Source organism: Monocercomonoides exilis, assembly GCF_001643675.1.
Source record: "Monocercomonoides exilis strain PA203 chromosome Unknown scaffold9-1957334, whole genome shotgun sequence".
NCBI classification, from domain to species: domain Eukaryota; phylum Preaxostyla; order Oxymonadida; family Polymastigidae; genus Monocercomonoides; species Monocercomonoides exilis.
The window spans coordinates 698,245-716,184 of NW_027150554.1; the positions used below are offsets into that span (position 1 = coordinate 698,245).

Below are 17,940 nucleotides of genomic sequence, written 5' to 3' on the forward strand. Positions count from 1 at the left end.
TCACCGCGTTCTCGTCTGCATCGCGTCGACTTCTGCATACACAGGCACTTTCCTCATCTTCCACACAAATTGCCCTTTTTCCTCGCTTTTGATTCGCACATAACGGCAGGGCACATCCAGTTCATCGCTCAAATCTTCCAGGTCAGAATTCGCTAAATCATTCAGCATGCAGTCCAATTTCCGCTCTCTTGTCAAAATTGGCGTTTGACTTTCTTTCGCCTCTTGCTGCGCCTCGCTTGCCATTTTGTTCTCCTTCTGGTTGGTTGGCGTGCCTGTCTCAAGGTGTGGTTGTAGTATTCCTTGGATGCTGCTAAACAGATTCTTGTCTTTTTCTTCTTTCTCAATTTTCCTGCGCTCCCGCTTTTCTTTTTTCTCCTCCTTCTTCTTTTGTATTTCCTGTAGCTTCATCAGCCGAAGCAGTTTTTCTCTCTGATCATCAGATTCCAATGAATTAAACGTGATTTTCGCTTCTTCATCGTCCACTTTCCCTTTCTCATTCTGAAACTCATCTTGCATCGCCCTTGTCACTTCTTTGTTCAAATCCTTCATCCCCATCACAGCCAACGTCACCACTTCTCCTCCTTCTCCAACAACAACAGGTGATAGCGGAGTTGTCGGTGCACCAACAGCCCCTCTCCCCATCTCCATCTCTTGGCTGTGCGCAATCAACGCTCTCCCTCCGACTCCTCTCCATCCGCCGTCCATTCGCTTTCCTCGCGTAAAGTGTATCGTTCCAAAGGCGCCTCTTCATAAAGTATATTGCATAGGCTGTGGAGTAGGTGATGTTGTGTTGTAATGCTGCTGCTGTTTTTGCTGAGCTTGTGATGAAAGAGGCTCTGGTTTTGGCTCATCATTGTTTGTTTCGCCTTTTCTGTCGTTTTTTATAGATTCTTTTGCGTTTATAATCTTTTTTGCTTCTTTTTGATAGTCTTTCTTTTGAAGTCTTTCAACACTTTCCCGAGCTTCATTGTTTTCATTTCCTTTCTTTTTCATCGAAGCTCTTTGTTTTGTTTCAGTATCATTTGCATCATCATCATATGCTCCTTCCTTTTCACTCACATCGCTCTCCAAACTATCAGTTGATTCGTCATCTGATAGAATTCCCCCAACATTCACCACATTCTCAAAGCTCATCAGCTTCAGAATACTCTCATCGTCTGCATTGTCTTCTTCATATAGCCAGCCATCCCCTGAGCTTATGCCCCACCAGTCGTCGTCGTCAAACTCTTCTTCTCTTCTTCGGAACGCTGTCAGAATCTCCCGCAGCTTCTTCTCACGAATGTCGTCTTCTTCATCTTCGTCTATTCCAGTAAAGTTGAAAACTTCTGCTTTCTTCTTATTCTTCATTTTGTTGTTATTATTTTTGGATTTTGATAAATGTTTTATTTTCTTTTCTTTTGAAACAACTGATTTGGGATTGTTCATTGATTCCTCCAATATCACTTCTTCGTTTTCGTCGTTGTTCGAATCACCATCTTCTTCTTCTTCCTCATCTTTCGTGTTATCTTTATCGCCTTCAACATCTTCCTTGTTTCCATTTGCATTCACAGAATTATTTTTTTTTCTCTCTTCTTTCTCACCTTCTTTGTTATCTCCCTCACTTTTTGAAGCACTCACATTAATTCCTGGTCTTTTTATCGACTCGTCAATCGGTGCAGGAGAAAGCAACAGGTTTGGTCTGACCATTAAAAGCACTTCGTTCACAACAGAATCAGGTTGAAGCTCAAGCGCTTGGAAACACCGCTGAATCAAACACTGTTTTTCTCTCAGTTTGTGTCTCATCTGTTCACTCTTCTTCATCGCTGACTATGGAGCTGTCGTAAAGGCATTCGCTTTCTTCATTTTACTTCGGTTCCTTCAAAGAATCTCTTCTAATCAACGATAAACTCTGATTTTCTTCTGCTTTCACTTCATTTTCTTTTTCATCATCATTGTTATTTTCATCATTTGCAGATTTCAATGCCTTCCTCATCTTAATCAGTTCTCCTGTTCTTCTCTCCTCTCTTCTCTCGTTCCTTGCTTCTCTCTCTCTTTCCTTCGCTCTCACTCTTTCTATCTTCCTCTTCTCCAAATTCTCCGCATACCGCTCCACCATCCGAAACTCTGCAAACAGCGGCAGCGCCTCAAATGCATCTGGAGGGAGAACAAAATATTGTCTTTTCCTTCTTCTTCCGAACTGCTGCCTCATCCTCCTCGTCTGCTGCTCTTCGCCTGTCAGAAATCTGTTTCTTGAAGAACGAAGCAATGAGGAAGAAGAAGAAGAGGAGGAAGAGGAAGAAGAAGAAGAACGTGAAGCACCAGAAGCAGCAGCTACTTGTGCACAGCGGTTGAGATAGCATCGGAGGAGAGGGAGCATTGCTCTTATGCGGAGCGCATTTTAATCTCAGAGCGATAGTGTGATCAAGGGTGGAGAGAGAGAGAGAGAGAGAGAGAGAGAGAGAGAGAGAGAGAGAGAGAGAGAGAGAGAGAGAGAGAGAGAGAGAGAGAGAGAGAGAGAGAGAGAGAGAGATCGGTCATTGCTGGAGAAGATGTGGATGAAGAGGAGGAAGAGGAAGGTAAATGAGAAGGTAATAGCCGATGAAGTGAAAGCAAGGAATCATTGGTCTTAGTCGGAGATGCGCCTGTACACGTTCCAGAAAATGAATGAGTCAAAGATGTTTGTGAAAAATTTTGATTATTTTTTCTTTTGCCTTTGTCTTCCAGGGACATAAAATGAATTTTGAAGAGTTGCTTCTTGTGGCGGAAGGTTCACAGGAAGAGGCAGACGCTGTGCATGTTTTCTTTTGAAGTCTTCGATGATTTCATCAATTTCCGCATTTTCGGCTCTTTCTTGTGAAGAATTCTCTTCTGACTGTTCGGATGAAGAGGAAGAGGAAGATGAATCGTTACATGTGTTTTCTTTCTTGTAGAATTTAACTGCTGCTGTTTTTGATGACGATGTTGAAGAAGAAGAAGAAGAAGAAGAAGAAGAAGAAGAAGAAGAAGAAGGGGAAGAAGAAGGTGAAGAAGAAGGTGAAGAAGAAGAGATTATTGAGAAATGAACAAGCAGTCAAATAATATTGTCAAAAAAGATGATGAAAATGACTCGTATGATGTTGTCAGTGGGTGAAGTATCGCATTTGATAAGTTGACTTCGAAAGGAATATTAAATCCCAATCACAAAAATATTGGCCAATTAGCATTTATTTGTCAATGAAAACTGATATCCTCAGTTCATTTTCCAACTTTGTGCGGTTTCATTGCCTTTCTCTCCAAAAACAAAAAATAATGATGTTTGTCAGCTGGCTCTGAAAATACAAAAGGTATCAAAAGAAGATGAATACGAAGATAAAGAGGAAAAGGAAGAGGTTGAATTAGGTGAAGAATATGATGCTAAAGAAGATTGCTTTGCTTGTTTTGAGGTTGATGGTGATGAATGAGATGATAAAGACGAAGAAGAAGACGAAGAAAAAGAAAAAGAAGGAGAAGGAGAAGAAGAATGAACAGGAGAAGGAGTGCTGTGTGCGGAATATGTCTGTCGGAGATAAAGCTTTCAGCTCGCATTTCTCCGAATGAGAATGTTCTCATTAGCTTATTTTGGAATTCATAGGAAGAAGAAGAAGAAGAAGAAGAAGAAGAAGAAGAAGAAGAAGAAGTTAAAGAATTTAGAGAAGGTGAGGAAGAAGGAAATGATGAAGAAGAAAGTGAAGAAAGTAAAGAAGATGAGATGATGAAGAATATGAATATTTTTCGCGATTGACAAATCCATAAAAAATTCAAAAAAATTCCAAGGAAGAAGTTGGGAGGTTCCATGTGATTTTGTTTACTGAATGAAACATCTCATTTAACAAGTTAACTTCGCAACGAGACAAAAACCCAAATTGCAAATATTTTGGCTGATATTCTGTAATTAATCAATAAAGCTTGATTTCTTCAAATCAACTCACTTTCTTTCAACAATTTCCTCTCTTTCCCCTTCAAAAATAAAAAATGAAGATATCTCTCAATTTCCACTCCTTTCCATTTTCCTCTTCCATTCAGCTCACAAAATCATCAGAAAATATCAATCCCATCCTTTTCTTCTCTTTCCCATTCTCTTCCAAAATATCTTCTCCTTTCATAAAAAATACCCCCAATCCATTTGAACATTTCTCAATTTTCCTCCTCTCATCCACTTTTGCCCTGTTTTCTTTCATTTCAAAATCCATTTCTCCAATCACCAATAATCACCTTCTTCATCATCCCCAGCAACTTCTCTATATATTTTCAACATTTTCTTCTCAAAATCTCAACCTGCTCTTCCCCGCCACTTTGTCTCGGAATTTCTTTCATTCAAAAACCTCTCTCGAAATATAAACATTCAAAAAACCACTCAATTCCCGCCCCCTGCTACAAAAAATCCCCTTCCATCTCATCTCTGATCCATATCCCTCATGTGCCTGGTGTTGATGAGATAGACATCAAATACTTCTTTTGGTGGTTGAGAATATTATTAAAGGAGAAGATCATGACAAAAACAGAAAAAAACACCTCTGGACATCCATCACAATGTGTACGGGCTGAAAAGACCCTCCAGTGAGATACACGATATATTTTGTGAAGATGGATGCAATGCTGTATTCAACCATTCTGGTGCTGAAATGAAGAGATTGATTTTTTGAATGATGATGGCTGTGGAAATGAAGCTGTTTGGCAAAATGCAGTCGAAGAGAAGTTTGATATTATTTATCTTTCTATATATGAATATTTGCCTGTTGGCTGTTTTTGTGTTGTTTTCAGGACAGGAGGTGGAAATGAATGAAAATGAGAAAAAATTGGATATCTCATTGTGCATGGTGACTATGGAGTTGGGAGAGCGGATTCATGGAAAGTCCACAGGACAGAGGGATTGAGAAGGAAATTTGAGATGTTAATTTCTTAAGAAGTAGTTGGATTTATAAAACAAACAAAAACCTCTTTTTTTCGAGAAAAGAAGAAACAATAAAAGGAGAAAAGGCTATTAGAAAGGACGATATGTCAGCAAGCTGCCAGATCTGTGGAAATTCATTGATTCAGTTTACAATTTTCTATTTCAACTTATTTTTTTTTAAATTCATTTTCAATAACAATATGTATCATATATTTGAATATGAAATTGATGTATTACATTATCTTAATTATTGTTATCATGTTTTTGAAATCAGTTAACTTATGTTTTTTTAGGTTTATCGAATTTTCGATATTTTTTTAAGAAATTATTTTTATTTCTCGATATTTGAAATAAAATAAATTAAAAACAAATTGAAATCAACAAATAATAAATAATAACAATATATAAATGGATATTTTCTCATTATTTTACAAAAATATTTTTCTATTAAGCACATCCCTTAATGAAATACTTTTTTGATCAAACGTCGGAATTTTTTATGATATCAAAAAAAATCACCCATATGAGTATTTGAATAAAATTTTTAAAATCAAAAACAAATAAATCCTGAAAATTATCTTGAATGTCTCTAAATGCATTGCACACTTATATTTGTTTGATATTTTCACGAAAAATACAAATTTGAAATTTTATTTACTTATATGCAATCATTTGATCAAACCCATATTTTAATTATATTAATTTGCAAAACGTAAATAAGATTTAATAAATCATTTTCTGAACATTTTGTTTTTAACAATCGTTAGTTATGTTATAAGTCATATGAAATGGTTTTTTTTTAAAATATATATGTATGTCTTTATTTATTTTTATCAAGTTTTGAATCATTTTTATTTTTGTGTTATTTCTTGTGATTAAAAATTTATTAGATGTTCAACCCTATATTACTGTGAAGTTCACATCCCGAATATTTGAATATCCAGCGTTGGTATTCCTAATCTTTTAATTCGCAATATTGATCGTTTTACACCATTCACTTCACTTTTTCAAGCAAATAATATGTATTTATATTTCTTTATCTTTCAAAACTGCTTTTAATTGCTTGAATTTGTTGAAATCGTATTTATCTTAAAAAACAAAAATTGTGTGAAGAAGTGAGAAAAAACGTAAAATAAAATAACGAAAGAAAATAATTCAGAACGTCTTTCAATCAAAGCATTCTGAACAATCCAAATACAAGAATTCTCCTTTTCCATTGACTGATGAAAGCAAACAGGATGATGCATTTGTCGATTTGATCTCCAGTTTTTCATTCCCTTTCAATATCACTTTTGCAACACCTCCTTCACCGCTTCCTTTGTTTGCAACGTTTAAAAAGTTGCTATATTCAAACAAAACTGAAGAAGCTAAAACCATTGGTGAGTTGGAGAATGAAGGCCCTTTTAAACTGCATCCTATCAATGTGCAACTTCCAGTGGTTGTAATTATCAATGAGTATTGAACAATGTCTGTTGATGATTGGATCACAAATAAACAGTTTTCGAGTTGAAGGACTCCACCCGATGAGATCAGTGAATTCATATTTGGCTCAAATTGACTTGGAATCTGCAACATCAAAGATAACAAGCTGAGTGAAACTGTTGATGAAATAACAGATGAAGATGATGATGCAGAATTCCCTTTGATTCTCTCATTAAACTGAATAGGAATGTGTTTGGTTTCATCTCCCTCATTCACACATCCATCAATCACAAGTGCCTTTGTGAATGAATAGATATCTTCAATTGTCCCTTCTTCTCTCACTTTTACTTTCCTTTCTCCTTCCCCTCCATTCATGTCAATGTGACTTATTCCGCTCCACATCGATTCGCACGGATATCCATCGCTCCCACACCCAAATGTGTCATGCCCACCAGTCGACACAGACGCCACCATCCATTTCAAAGAAACAAGAAACACTCGAAGATCCATTTCCCCAAACATCCCATCTTCCCCAACAAATGCACTCCCATCATCCACGTAATCTGTGTTAACAATTGCTAAACGCTCTGTCTTCACACTATTCACCAGATTGCTGCTCTTCACATACATGTTCTTCCCAACTGTTGCCCTGCACCCAGAAAACGATATCGATGAGAGCTGAAATTCTTCTTCATTCAGACTGCAATCCAGATATATCCCTCCTCCTTTTCCTCCCTCACTCATATTCTCACAAACACATTCAGTAAATGAGCTCTCTTCAAGCGTAACATATCCCCCTTCATTCAACGCTATCTTCAGTGCTCCTCCTTCTTTGATCTTCTCTGACAATGCCCCGTCAATTGTACTTCCATTCATCACCATCCAAACTCCTGTATTCCCTCCAAACACTGCTGCTTCTCCTTGTACTTCACGAAATATAAGAGTGAATAACAAATGTTTCAAACAAAATAAATTGCAAACCGATTGTTGAATGCGTGATTTTGTCACTTTGTAATTCATGTTGGCTTCACATTTCAGTCTAGTGCAAAGAAAATAAATGTGTCAATTGCATAACAGCTTTTTGTGAAATAAAAAATTCTGTAAGCAAAGATTTTTCTTTGACAATTATATTGGCAATTTAAAAGGCAGAAACAGGATCTTCCAACACGAATACAATTGGTAATATTTGCATTTAATAAAGATCACATATAAAAACAACAAATATAAACGTTAGTACATTGCATCACCCGCACCTTCAAATTTAAGTTTTGCAAATTAATATAATTAAAATATGGGTTTGATCAAATGATTGCATATAAATAAATAAAATTTCAAATTTGTATTTTTCGTGAAAATATCAAACAAATATAAGTGTGCAATGCATTTAGAGACATTCAAGATAATTTTCAGGATTTATTTGTTTTTGATTTTAAAAATTTTATTCAAATACTCATATTTATGGGTCATTTTTTAAAAAAGTATTTTCACGACAAACAAAAAGTTTAACGAAAAATCGGTCCATACAAAAGTTTATAAATAATTTTAGCTTTTCAAACATCATTAAATTAATTGTTAAAAACAAGAATTGCAAAAGGGACGCAGTTACACCTATGCCCTTCTTTTTTTTCATCTTTTGTTTTTTTCAATTCTCGCTTTTTTCCCTGATCATCTGGGGGTTTTATTGAAACGTTTGATGTTTCAATTGAAGATCCATACTCCGATGATGTACATCCATCGATGGACGAGCATGCTTCGACATTAGATCGTTGCATTACATCATCTCCTTCGTTTTCCGGAGGCAAAGGACCAGCCGAAGAAAAGATGGACTTTGTGCGCATTTCACTTTTTCCTTAATAGAAAAGAATAATTATTATTCAATTCATAAACACTTCGTTCGAATAAAGCTTGAAAATAGGAATATTTGAATCAAACTCTTTTTTAATCGTCTTCCATTGGAATAACTGGCAGAACTATTTTTCAAGAGCCAGTTTTCGGCTTTATGAAACTGCTCGTTTGCTAAAGATAATTGAACATAAATAAAGTTTAATTATTATTATCAAACATTTCATTGCTCGGGTAATTTTGTTTGTCACTGAATTTTTTTTGTTCTGGTTTTTTGATTGCTTTTCTCTGGAGTAGTAATATTCTCCATTGGAAACGTCCCAGCCAAATCTTCTGAGATCTTTCAAAGATATCTCAGAAGAAACCGAGGATAGAAGAGAAACCTTGTCGTTTATCTGAAGTGTTTCGTGCAATCGAGATAAGTTTTTTAAGATTTTGTTAAGTTTTTCTATTTTAGTGAAGTTTTTTTGTGAATTTTGTTAATTTTATATAATAATTGCATTGGAGTGCTATTTTTTAAATTTGAAAAAATCATTCTTCAAAAAAAAAACAGATAACATTAACATCATTTCTACAAACAACATTCAAGAAGTGTTCTTCAAAAAGCAAAAAAGCATTGAAAGGTCATTTTCATTTATAACTTTCAAACGACAACGAAATAAAATGTGTAATAATAAATGAAAAAAAAAATCAAGATGATAAATAACAAGAAAAAAATAAAGAAAATAATTTCTTATTAATCAACGTAAAATTTCTCATAAAGTTTTCACAATAAAAAAAATAGCAACAAAAAGAATCAAACAAAAAACAACACCAAAGAGAGAGAATCGCATCCCCAAATGCAATTATTTATTAAAAATTTTAACAAAATTGAAATGAAAACATCACAAAGCAATTAGATATTTGTTTAAATAAAGAGAGAGAACAAACCTTCAAAATGAGCCTCGAGCATTGAAAGAAAGGGTTTTCCTTTATTGCTGCGAAACAAGAAAGAAAATAAGCACCCTTTTGGGTCCTTTGGAGATAGCTCAAACAGATATTCATCTATTTAAGATGCATGTCGACTTTTTGTCGAACGTGGAGCGTCAGAATAGCAATTCATTTTAACGGATCTTTTTTCTTTTGTAATGGGAGTGAAAAGGATAAATTAAGGGCAAAATGAAAAAGAATGAAATATGTTGATAAAACACCGTAACTGATAAATCAAGAAGAAAAATTCGAGAGGAACATATAAAATATTATTATTTATCTCATAGAAAAATATGAATGGATTTTTTTTTCGTTTTTCTGAAATATCACTGAATAATTATTTTCTATTTGCTAATCTTTTTAAAAAAAGCAACGATGAACAAGGAGAAACATTTTGAAGCTTCCGAAGAAAAGTTAATAACTTGACTTGGGTTGTGTGACATTTAATAATTTGATGTGTGATTTTTTGTTTTGCAATTTATAAGTGTTTTATTGTTTATGTTCATTCAAAAATTGAAAATTGGACAAGAACTTTCCATGGATGGTTAATAAGATATCATTCTATATAATTAGATTCTAAACAACGTCAAAACTTATGAATCAGTCTTCTTTACAGTTTTTGATTAAAAACAAATTCGACAATTAAAAATTGGAATAAGTGATTGTGAACGGATTCGTTTCGTGAGAAATTCAAGATTTGAACGGGAAGAACGGGAAAATGGAGGAATTGAAGCATTGGAAAAAGAAGATTTTTTTCTATCTGCGCTCAGATAAATTGATGCAATCAACATAGGGGAATGGAACAAAGTTGGATTGTTTTAGTTCTGCTTGACAACTTCAAGATGAGTGAAAGGAAACACAAACAATGAGACTGTGAAACAACGAAGCTTTTTCAAAGGCAATAAAAATGAAGTTATGTGAAAAGATAGAAAAAGCACATGAAGATTATGTAGGATTGAACCATTGCACGCATCGGCAATAGACAAATGTTTTTTGTTCATTAATGTTGAAATTTTTTCTGTCTATTTTTTTTGTTGCAAATATCACTTTTTTATTCAAAGAAAATTTGATTTTTCCCCTCATTTATCTTTGAAAACTGAATTCACTTTCACTTATTCTAATGCTTTAGAAATTTTTATTTCCTCTATCAGTACAGTTATTTATTCATAAATGTCAATCTGAAAAGTTTGAAACAAAATGTGCAAAATTTGGAAAACAATACTTAATAACTCATTGGAGAACGAAATTCATAAACAAAAAATATACAATAAAAATTAATAGAAAAGCACATTCAAAATTTGAAACAACAATCCAATATTTGAAAACCTTCAGATTCAGATTTGATTTTTTGAAAATAAAATATGAAAGAGTTTGAATAGTGTCATTGAAGTGATGAACAACTGCGATGCTCTGTTTCATGGAAAGATCTTCTGCACAAGCTGCTGCGAACGATAATCTTTTATTTTTTTATTCTGTCGAAAAAAAGGAACAAGATAATCCTCATTCTCTTCCAGCTGAACTGCTTCAGCTCTCCAATCAAGTGGAATTTATTCAGGGCAGATAGAAGATTTGATACATCAAATCCAGCTATCGTTAATAGGTTGGCCTTTTCCAGTTATGCTGCACAAAGCGCGCCTCTTCTGCAAGTGGTTAGAGAGATAATTGAAGATGAAGAATGAAGACCTGGATATGCGTTGTTAACCTTTTTGATTTTATCTTTTGTTCTCTTTCTGTTGCAATCAACAATGCTTTTATCACAAGCGTTCGTTTTATTAACAGTTCTGTTTCTTTCTCCCACTGTTTGTTTGAGGTGCCTTTTCACTTCCAATGTGAAAATAATCCATTTCTTCATAACAGAGTCGTAATATGATGTGTTCGAATATTGCATAATTTCCACACAGAGCATTGAAGTGATAATCATAGAATAAACATTCATTGCCAGACACATTCGATTGGACGGTCAATAAGACAAAGATTCGAGAAATAATGAAATGGAATATTAAAATATAATGGAGAAGGAATGGGAGGAAAAAGAAAGCGACGATGGTTGTGGTATTGAAGAGGAGAAGCAAAGTCTGTTGCTAGCTAAATGCTCGCGAAATAATGAAGAATTTGAAGAATTTGCAGAATTCGAATAAAAAGAGGAACAGGAATAAGATGAAGATAATAATAAGAATAAAAGGAAGACGACCTGCGTGAGGTTGATGAATATTCTGATCCGTAAGCCGTCTTTTTTGCAGTCTTCTGCTGAGTTGACTGTTGCTTCGCTATTTTATACCAAAACGCGTGTAATACTACCTCTTCAGTTTTCATGAGCTTGCATGGATTGAGCGATAGGCAGCTATCTATAATTGATGCAAGATAGCTCAGCAGTAGCTCGTCTTCTTTGATCTGCTAGCTTGCCGTATCAGAGGAGCTTTCCACTAGACGACATTGAGAGAAGAAAAGTATGCACTGCATCAGATAACATCTTGCAGATTGGTAGTGTAGTGAGCTAATAAACAACCACATTTGTGATCTTGATCTTCATGACTGGATCAAAAATGTGATCAAAAAATTCATGCTGTTGTGAATGTGCCTTTCTCCTTTTTGTCCGTCTTTTTCATTCCTTCGTTTATTCCGTTGTACTCACTTTGCCTTCAGAATTAACAAGAGTATCTCTTTGTTTATCCACACTTGAAACATAGCTCGCTCATTAACCAGGTGAAAGACCAAATACCCCATCTCCTAGATATCTGCCTTTTGATTCATCACATAACCTAGTATCGCTTTTCCTCACATATAAAAGCTTGTAACTTTGTAGCGCTCGGAATTTCACTCATTTTAGGACTGAGACTGAAGAGCACCAATCAAACAGGCAGCGGATAGAGAAGCCTCTCTTCCAGACCCTCCTTATGTTAATTCAAGGTTTGAGGTATTATGAAAATTATTGGTAAAAGAGAAAAATACCAAGCAATGAGAGCTGTTTGAAACGAGATCTTTCTTCTTTTTGATTGTAGCATTCACATGTTGAAAGGCATCACATCTCCAGGTATAAATCTTATGAAGAAAGTGTGCAAAAGGGCTTATAATGGTCATTAAATGTATATCCTCACTGTTTCAATCTTCAGTCCGCTGTTGTCTCCAACACACCTCAACACTTTTCGAAGTGTTTGTTGCAGGTACAATAGAACATTATATATTTGATTCTGTAACAGAGATACTCATTAAAACATATTCTTCTTCTTTTCTCTTTTTGAAAAATACAATACCTATTTCTTCCTTAAAATCTTCTTCTTCTTCAATTTTCTTTTTGAATAAGAAACTATTTCTTTTTCAATTACATCTATAATGTGCATATTATCTCGAATAATATCATATCTTCATAAGCAGCATTGGTAATTCTTTATAAGTTCTATACCTATTCATTATATTTTTTAATAAAATCTGTAATCAAAGTCAAACTTTCCACGATATTCTCAGGATATTTCCACAAAAACTGCATTTGTTCACAAAACTCAAAATATATATATATTATGAAACAACTCTCAATTTCTCTTTTTGTTAAATTATGTTATACACATTGTGATATGATTGCAGAATAAGTTTGGAACAAAACATGGTTTTTTTCATAAATGAAAAAATTTTGCCCCATTTGAAAAACATTTTTTTTTGAAATTTAAAAGGATAAAAACAGATTGAAAGGCTTGAGAATTATGGTGATAGCAAAGAAAATGAAAATGCAAACATTCAATCAATTTGAAATAACATTCAGAAACAAGAAAAAGTGATAAAGTCGATTTTTTCTCTTTTCTCATAAAAGATATAACAATGGGAATTTCTTCAAAAAAGAATAATTAATTTTATGTAATTTTAATTTATGAAAATTTAAAAAATTTCAAAAGGAAATATTTTTGATGTTATTTAATATGCACATGTGGAATTTTATTATTTCAAATAAATTTATTTCTTTGGCGAGACTAATTCAATTTGACTTCTGTGAAGAGGGGATATTTCACTTGAAACACAGGCTTAAGTGCAATGTTCCTGGAGATATTCAATGATTTCTTAAAGCTCACTCAAATACTGTTCTTTTGGCATTATCTTACAAAAGATTGGAAAAATATTTAAAAATCAATTTATCAAAAAACACTCTTTCCATCCAATTATTTGCAAACTCAATAACGCTATTTCAACATCTTTTTGCATTTCCTCGCTTTCCTCCTTGTTCAAAGCAGATTTCAGAAGGTAAGGCACGCAAATTGATATCAATTTATATGAAAACCATCCATAAAGCAAAAGCCAGAATTCGATGAGGTCAATTAGAAGATTGTTATTTTCTTCTTTTTTCTTCTCTTCCTCAGCAATCATCTTTTGAACTATTTCGTAAAAACACGAAACGCAAAAATTACCGTTCCAAATGCCTTTCAGCACCTCAAAATGCCCCATTTGCTTCAACATCAAAATTGCATTTTCCATTGAAAGTTTCTTATCTTCAATCATTGTGTGAATTTCATCAATAACTCTGATGTGAAAACGTGTCTGAATTCATAGTAATCCATTCCATCAATAAATTCTTTCGTTTCTTTAATTTTCTGTTTTTGTTCGGATTCAGTGAATTGTTCCAACTGTGAAAGTTTCTCAACAAAAATTGTAAAATAAAAAGATGAAATTATACACATTTATTAATTTAACCATTCATTTCTTATAAAATTCTGTCTAACCCAGAAATATTTGTTTTTTTGAACGTAACTGAGAAATCAACGTGAAACCAAAACAACAAATAAATTCGTTTTCGAAAAATTCGTTGAATATTCGAATTAAAAAAAGCAAAATACTCCAAATCAAAATTTTTTTCAAAATTACACAGGGTTCGAAACTTCTTTTGCAACAATGATTTTTTTCTCGAAGAAGGCAAATCAAAAAGCAGAAAAAATAGACCTTTTTTCAACAAATAAATAAGGCTTCACAACATATAATTTATAAAGTTTGAGTTTTATTTTTGGTGACTATCTGTTAAAAGAGCATGTCTGAGCTGCTTGAATGCACTACAAATGATGCGCCCATGCAAGTTATGGAGCTGTCGATGAGCATGGATTTTGTTTACAGATGGAGGAGCGAGTGGCTGTTTGCATCTATTGCTTGCGAAAAGAAAATTTGGTGGGGGAAATCAGCATGAATTCGAACTTGGTTGTGAATTACAAAACATATAGTGCAATATCTGCTGCGATATTTTGAATGAAAAATAACTCAAGCAAGATGCCGAAAAAGCGAGGAGAATATATTTGAAGGATTGAATTGAACAGCTTGTTCATTTCGAGGGAAATGTGTTTCACTTGGCATTTCTTTTGCTCAGGACTTGTTTAACATGATTTTTTGGGGGAAGATTTAATTTGTGGAAAAGGAAAGGGAATTGAGGGATTGGACAATGGAGGAAACGAGTTAAACAAAACACTCAGCAGGCCTCAACAACAATCTCATTTGCATTTTGCACTGAGCATGCTGGTATGCTATCAGCAAAGACATGACGTTGAATAAGTCTTTGAAAAGGAGTTTATTTGGAGAAAATTAATTTTTACTTTAATCATTATCGGTTTCATAAAGGATTCTTTGCGTTGGATGACGTTCTATGTCAGCGATTTGTTATCTAGTTGTCAGTTTTTTCATATGGCAAGAGGCAGCTTTGGAGAACAAGAAAGCCAACTGAGTTGATAATTATTAATCAATTGGAGGTGGGATAATAATTCTAGGTAAAAAAAGATGGTTTGACTTTTTTTTATTTCATTCATTTTTCTTTCAAGGTGTTCTTTCAGTGAATGCAGATTGGACATGAACAGGAATGCCATAGAAAGAAACGCCTTCTTTTCATTTCGCGAAAGATCCAGAAGTTTATGAGATGATTCTTATTTGCATTTCATTCAACAATGACATTCATGACTTCTGCAATCTGTTTTGCATGACGCATAACCCGACAATGCTTAACATGAGCTCGAAAGAGAGAAAAAGCAGTTTTTTGGGATGTTTATCGAGAGTGCTTAAAAGAAGCGACTCTTTTGTTAAATGATGAGTTAACTGAGCATACACACTCAAAAGATAAATAACTTCTAATGTTCTTCAACACTCATCTTCTTTGCTTAACTCTTTGCATCTATCTCCTTTATAACAAATGTCGTTATCATTTTTCACCACCTTCTCCCTCTTCTCCCTCTTCCTCCTCCTATCATCTTCATATTTTACTCACACCTCTTTTTTTTCTAACAAAGAAAAAGATCGCATTCTCCAGAAAAAATATTGCATTTCCATCCTTTTCAAAAAACATTTTTCGTTTCATTTTTAGAATTTCAAATCATCCATCCCACCTTCTTCGAATCATTTCTCTTGGATCATCTATTCAATGTTAAAAAAATTTTTAACTTCATATAATTTATTCACATGTTCAACGGATGATATGTTTCAAAAAAAGGTTAGAAAATGAAGTGCAAAAAACACAAAATTTATATTGAGTGCTTGTTTTGAAAGAAAAAAAAATATAAATATAAAGAAATGTCTTTGTCTTGAATTTCTGCATAAAGAAGAAAACGGAGTAGACGACTCCAATAGGCTTCTATTGCGTTGGTGCAACAGTCTGTTTATTTGTCCCAAAAGCATTTCTTGAAATTATCGTTAAATACTTAAATCCTTCTTTTTTAATTTTGCTGTATCCTCTCCATTCATCGCTCCACACTGTCGTCCCAGCATGTGAATGCCTTCTTGACACTCCCGTCAAGCATATTGATGATCGATCGTCAACTTTTTTTAAAAAAGATTTAGGATTTTTGACATTTGATTCAATTCCGCTGACTATCCATGTCTGTTTTTTTGGTTTTCCTTTCCTATATTTTCTTCTTCTGAGTAACATTTCGTCAACTTGAACAGTGCAGTTTCTTCCACCAATTCTTCTGTTTTTTCCTTTAATCATTTCTTGTGCTGCCCTTCGAAATAGATTAAAAAGAATGCAAATAGCGTTACAGCTTGCTCCTGTCAAAAAAGATGCGCGCATAACATCAACATTAATCCACCATAGCAACAACATTTTCATTAAAGTGGAAATCAATAATTTCGAATAAAAAAAATATTGAAATGTGTCTGATAGATTGGAATCAACATTTGCACTTGCACTTAACTATGTTTTTCGCACAATAAATGATTCCTGGTGTCTTTTTGCATTTTGTGCACGTATTAGCTGTTGTAAATAATCTGTACGACAATAGCAATTCAATTGTCTTTCTCTCGTTGGAAAATGATTTCAACAGCGTAGAAATATCTTTTTTCGAATCACGAAAAATTGGCATATAACTAAAATCAAATGGTTTTTGACAAAATCCTCACAAATGACGAATAAACAAAAATTTCAAACCTGTTAAAAACAAGAAAATGGTTTGGGAAAGTTAAAATGAAAAAATGAAAGTTTCAAACCATGCATATTCAACAGATTAAACAAATTTTGAACAAATTAAGATAACATTTTTCTTTCTTGGTTAATATAAAAAAATATTTTTTTTTTGATGTTCCATAAACTTGGAACTTGCCGATCCTATCCATCCGCCTTCGAGCCTTTCAATGCATCAAAAAATCCATATCTGATCCTTCTTTCTCTCCCTTCCGAATTTTCGTATTCTCCACATCTCCTCATCGTTTTCCGCTATCTACACCTCTCCACCTACAACTTTCTTCGTAGAATTCCATAATTATGAGCAGAACACACGAACGACACTACCCCCAAATCCCACAGTCTTTTTGCTAATGGCAAGTATTGTTGATGTCGTTGAAATACGAATTATAAGAAAGTTAAACAAACAAATAAATAATGTTGTTCCAAAGGGAGTCTTCATTTCCTCTAAAACAGCGTTGTTGTTGACTGATGTCTTTTCAGTGCATTTCGTGCACTTCCAAAATCTGAAGTTAGGCACTATTTTTTAATGATTTTTTTGGATTCTATGTTTGGTTCATACAGGTTTTTTTATTTTTCCAGGATATGAGTGAGAAACCAATCCCAAGTTGTGTATTTGTTATGAAACACCTTATTTTGATCAGAACTGCTTTCTGTTCCAAAACTAACAGGAACTTATTCCTATTTATATTTTTTTATTTTGTTCATCACCATATAGGGTGATTTATAGAACCGAACTTTTTTAAAAACAAGGACTTTTTTTTTATAATAAGTTGATTTTTCCAACTTTTTATATTGTTTTCAAAATATAACGAAAAATCAATGACTGAAATTCTAGATTTAATTACTATTCCTAATCTCTGATGTATATAAAGATGTGGTGGGTTAGCTCATCCAACCATGATTAGTGCATCCCCTGAGGAGATTAGGAAATAGCAAGGGGGATATCTATGTTAGCATTTAATCGAAAAAAAATTTTTAAACGGGTGATTGTTTTTGAAATCATATTTTTTCATTCAAAAATTTCGGTGCAAAAATATTTCTTTAATAAAATGTATTCAATAAGCCTTTTCACTTTTCAGTTTTTTTTATTGATAATCTTTGATTCGGAATAACCATTAGTTATTAGAAACAATCATTATGCTACTTTTCTTTTGAAATAAAAATTTCTTTCCAAAAACTTTCAATCTTTGAAAAATCAAAACCCCGAAAAAAGATATGATTTTAAAAATAATCACCCAAATTTTTTTCTTTACAAGAAAAATTTTTTTTAATTCAAATTAAAAAAGATCATTTCCAGAATATTTTTTCAATGAGTGTTGTGAAAAACAAAAAAGAATTTGTACAGTTAATTCTTCGAGAAAAAATGATGTCATTTAAATATCGTAGAATTGAAAATCGATTAGAACGC

At 33.4% G+C, this 17,940-nt stretch overlaps 4 protein-coding genes across 4 annotated transcripts; all 4 read right to left on the minus strand.

The window, feature by feature from the left end:
* MONOS_12908 (uncharacterized protein) lies at positions 1–705 on the minus strand (the record flags this gene model as incomplete). The annotated part of the gene is made up of 1 exon (XM_067865567.1): positions 1–705. One exon carries the CDS (start codon positions 703–705, stop codon positions 1–3), a length of 705 nt encoding a protein of 234 aa, XP_067732380.1.
* A 42-nt stretch (positions 706–747) lies between these two features.
* On the minus strand, positions 748–1,686 carry MONOS_12909 (uncharacterized protein; the record flags this gene model as incomplete). The annotated part of the gene is made up of 1 exon (XM_067865568.1): positions 748–1,686. The coding sequence occupies one exon, from the start codon at positions 1,684–1,686 to the stop codon at positions 748–750; it is 939 nt and encodes a 312-aa protein (XP_067732381.1).
* Positions 1,687–1,843: 157 nt separating this feature from the next.
* On the minus strand, positions 1,844–2,356 carry MONOS_12910 (uncharacterized protein; the record flags this gene model as incomplete). The annotated part of the gene is made up of 1 exon (XM_067865570.1): positions 1,844–2,356. One exon carries the CDS (start codon positions 2,354–2,356, stop codon positions 1,844–1,846), a length of 513 nt encoding a protein of 170 aa, XP_067732382.1.
* A 3,699-nt stretch (positions 2,357–6,055) lies between these two features.
* Positions 6,056–7,192, minus strand: MONOS_12911 (uncharacterized protein; the record flags this gene model as incomplete). Its single annotated transcript, XM_067865571.1, has 1 exon — positions 6,056–7,192. The coding sequence occupies one exon, from the start codon at positions 7,190–7,192 to the stop codon at positions 6,056–6,058; it is 1,137 nt and encodes a 378-aa protein (XP_067732383.1).
* Positions 7,193–17,940: the final 10,748 nt, after the last annotated feature.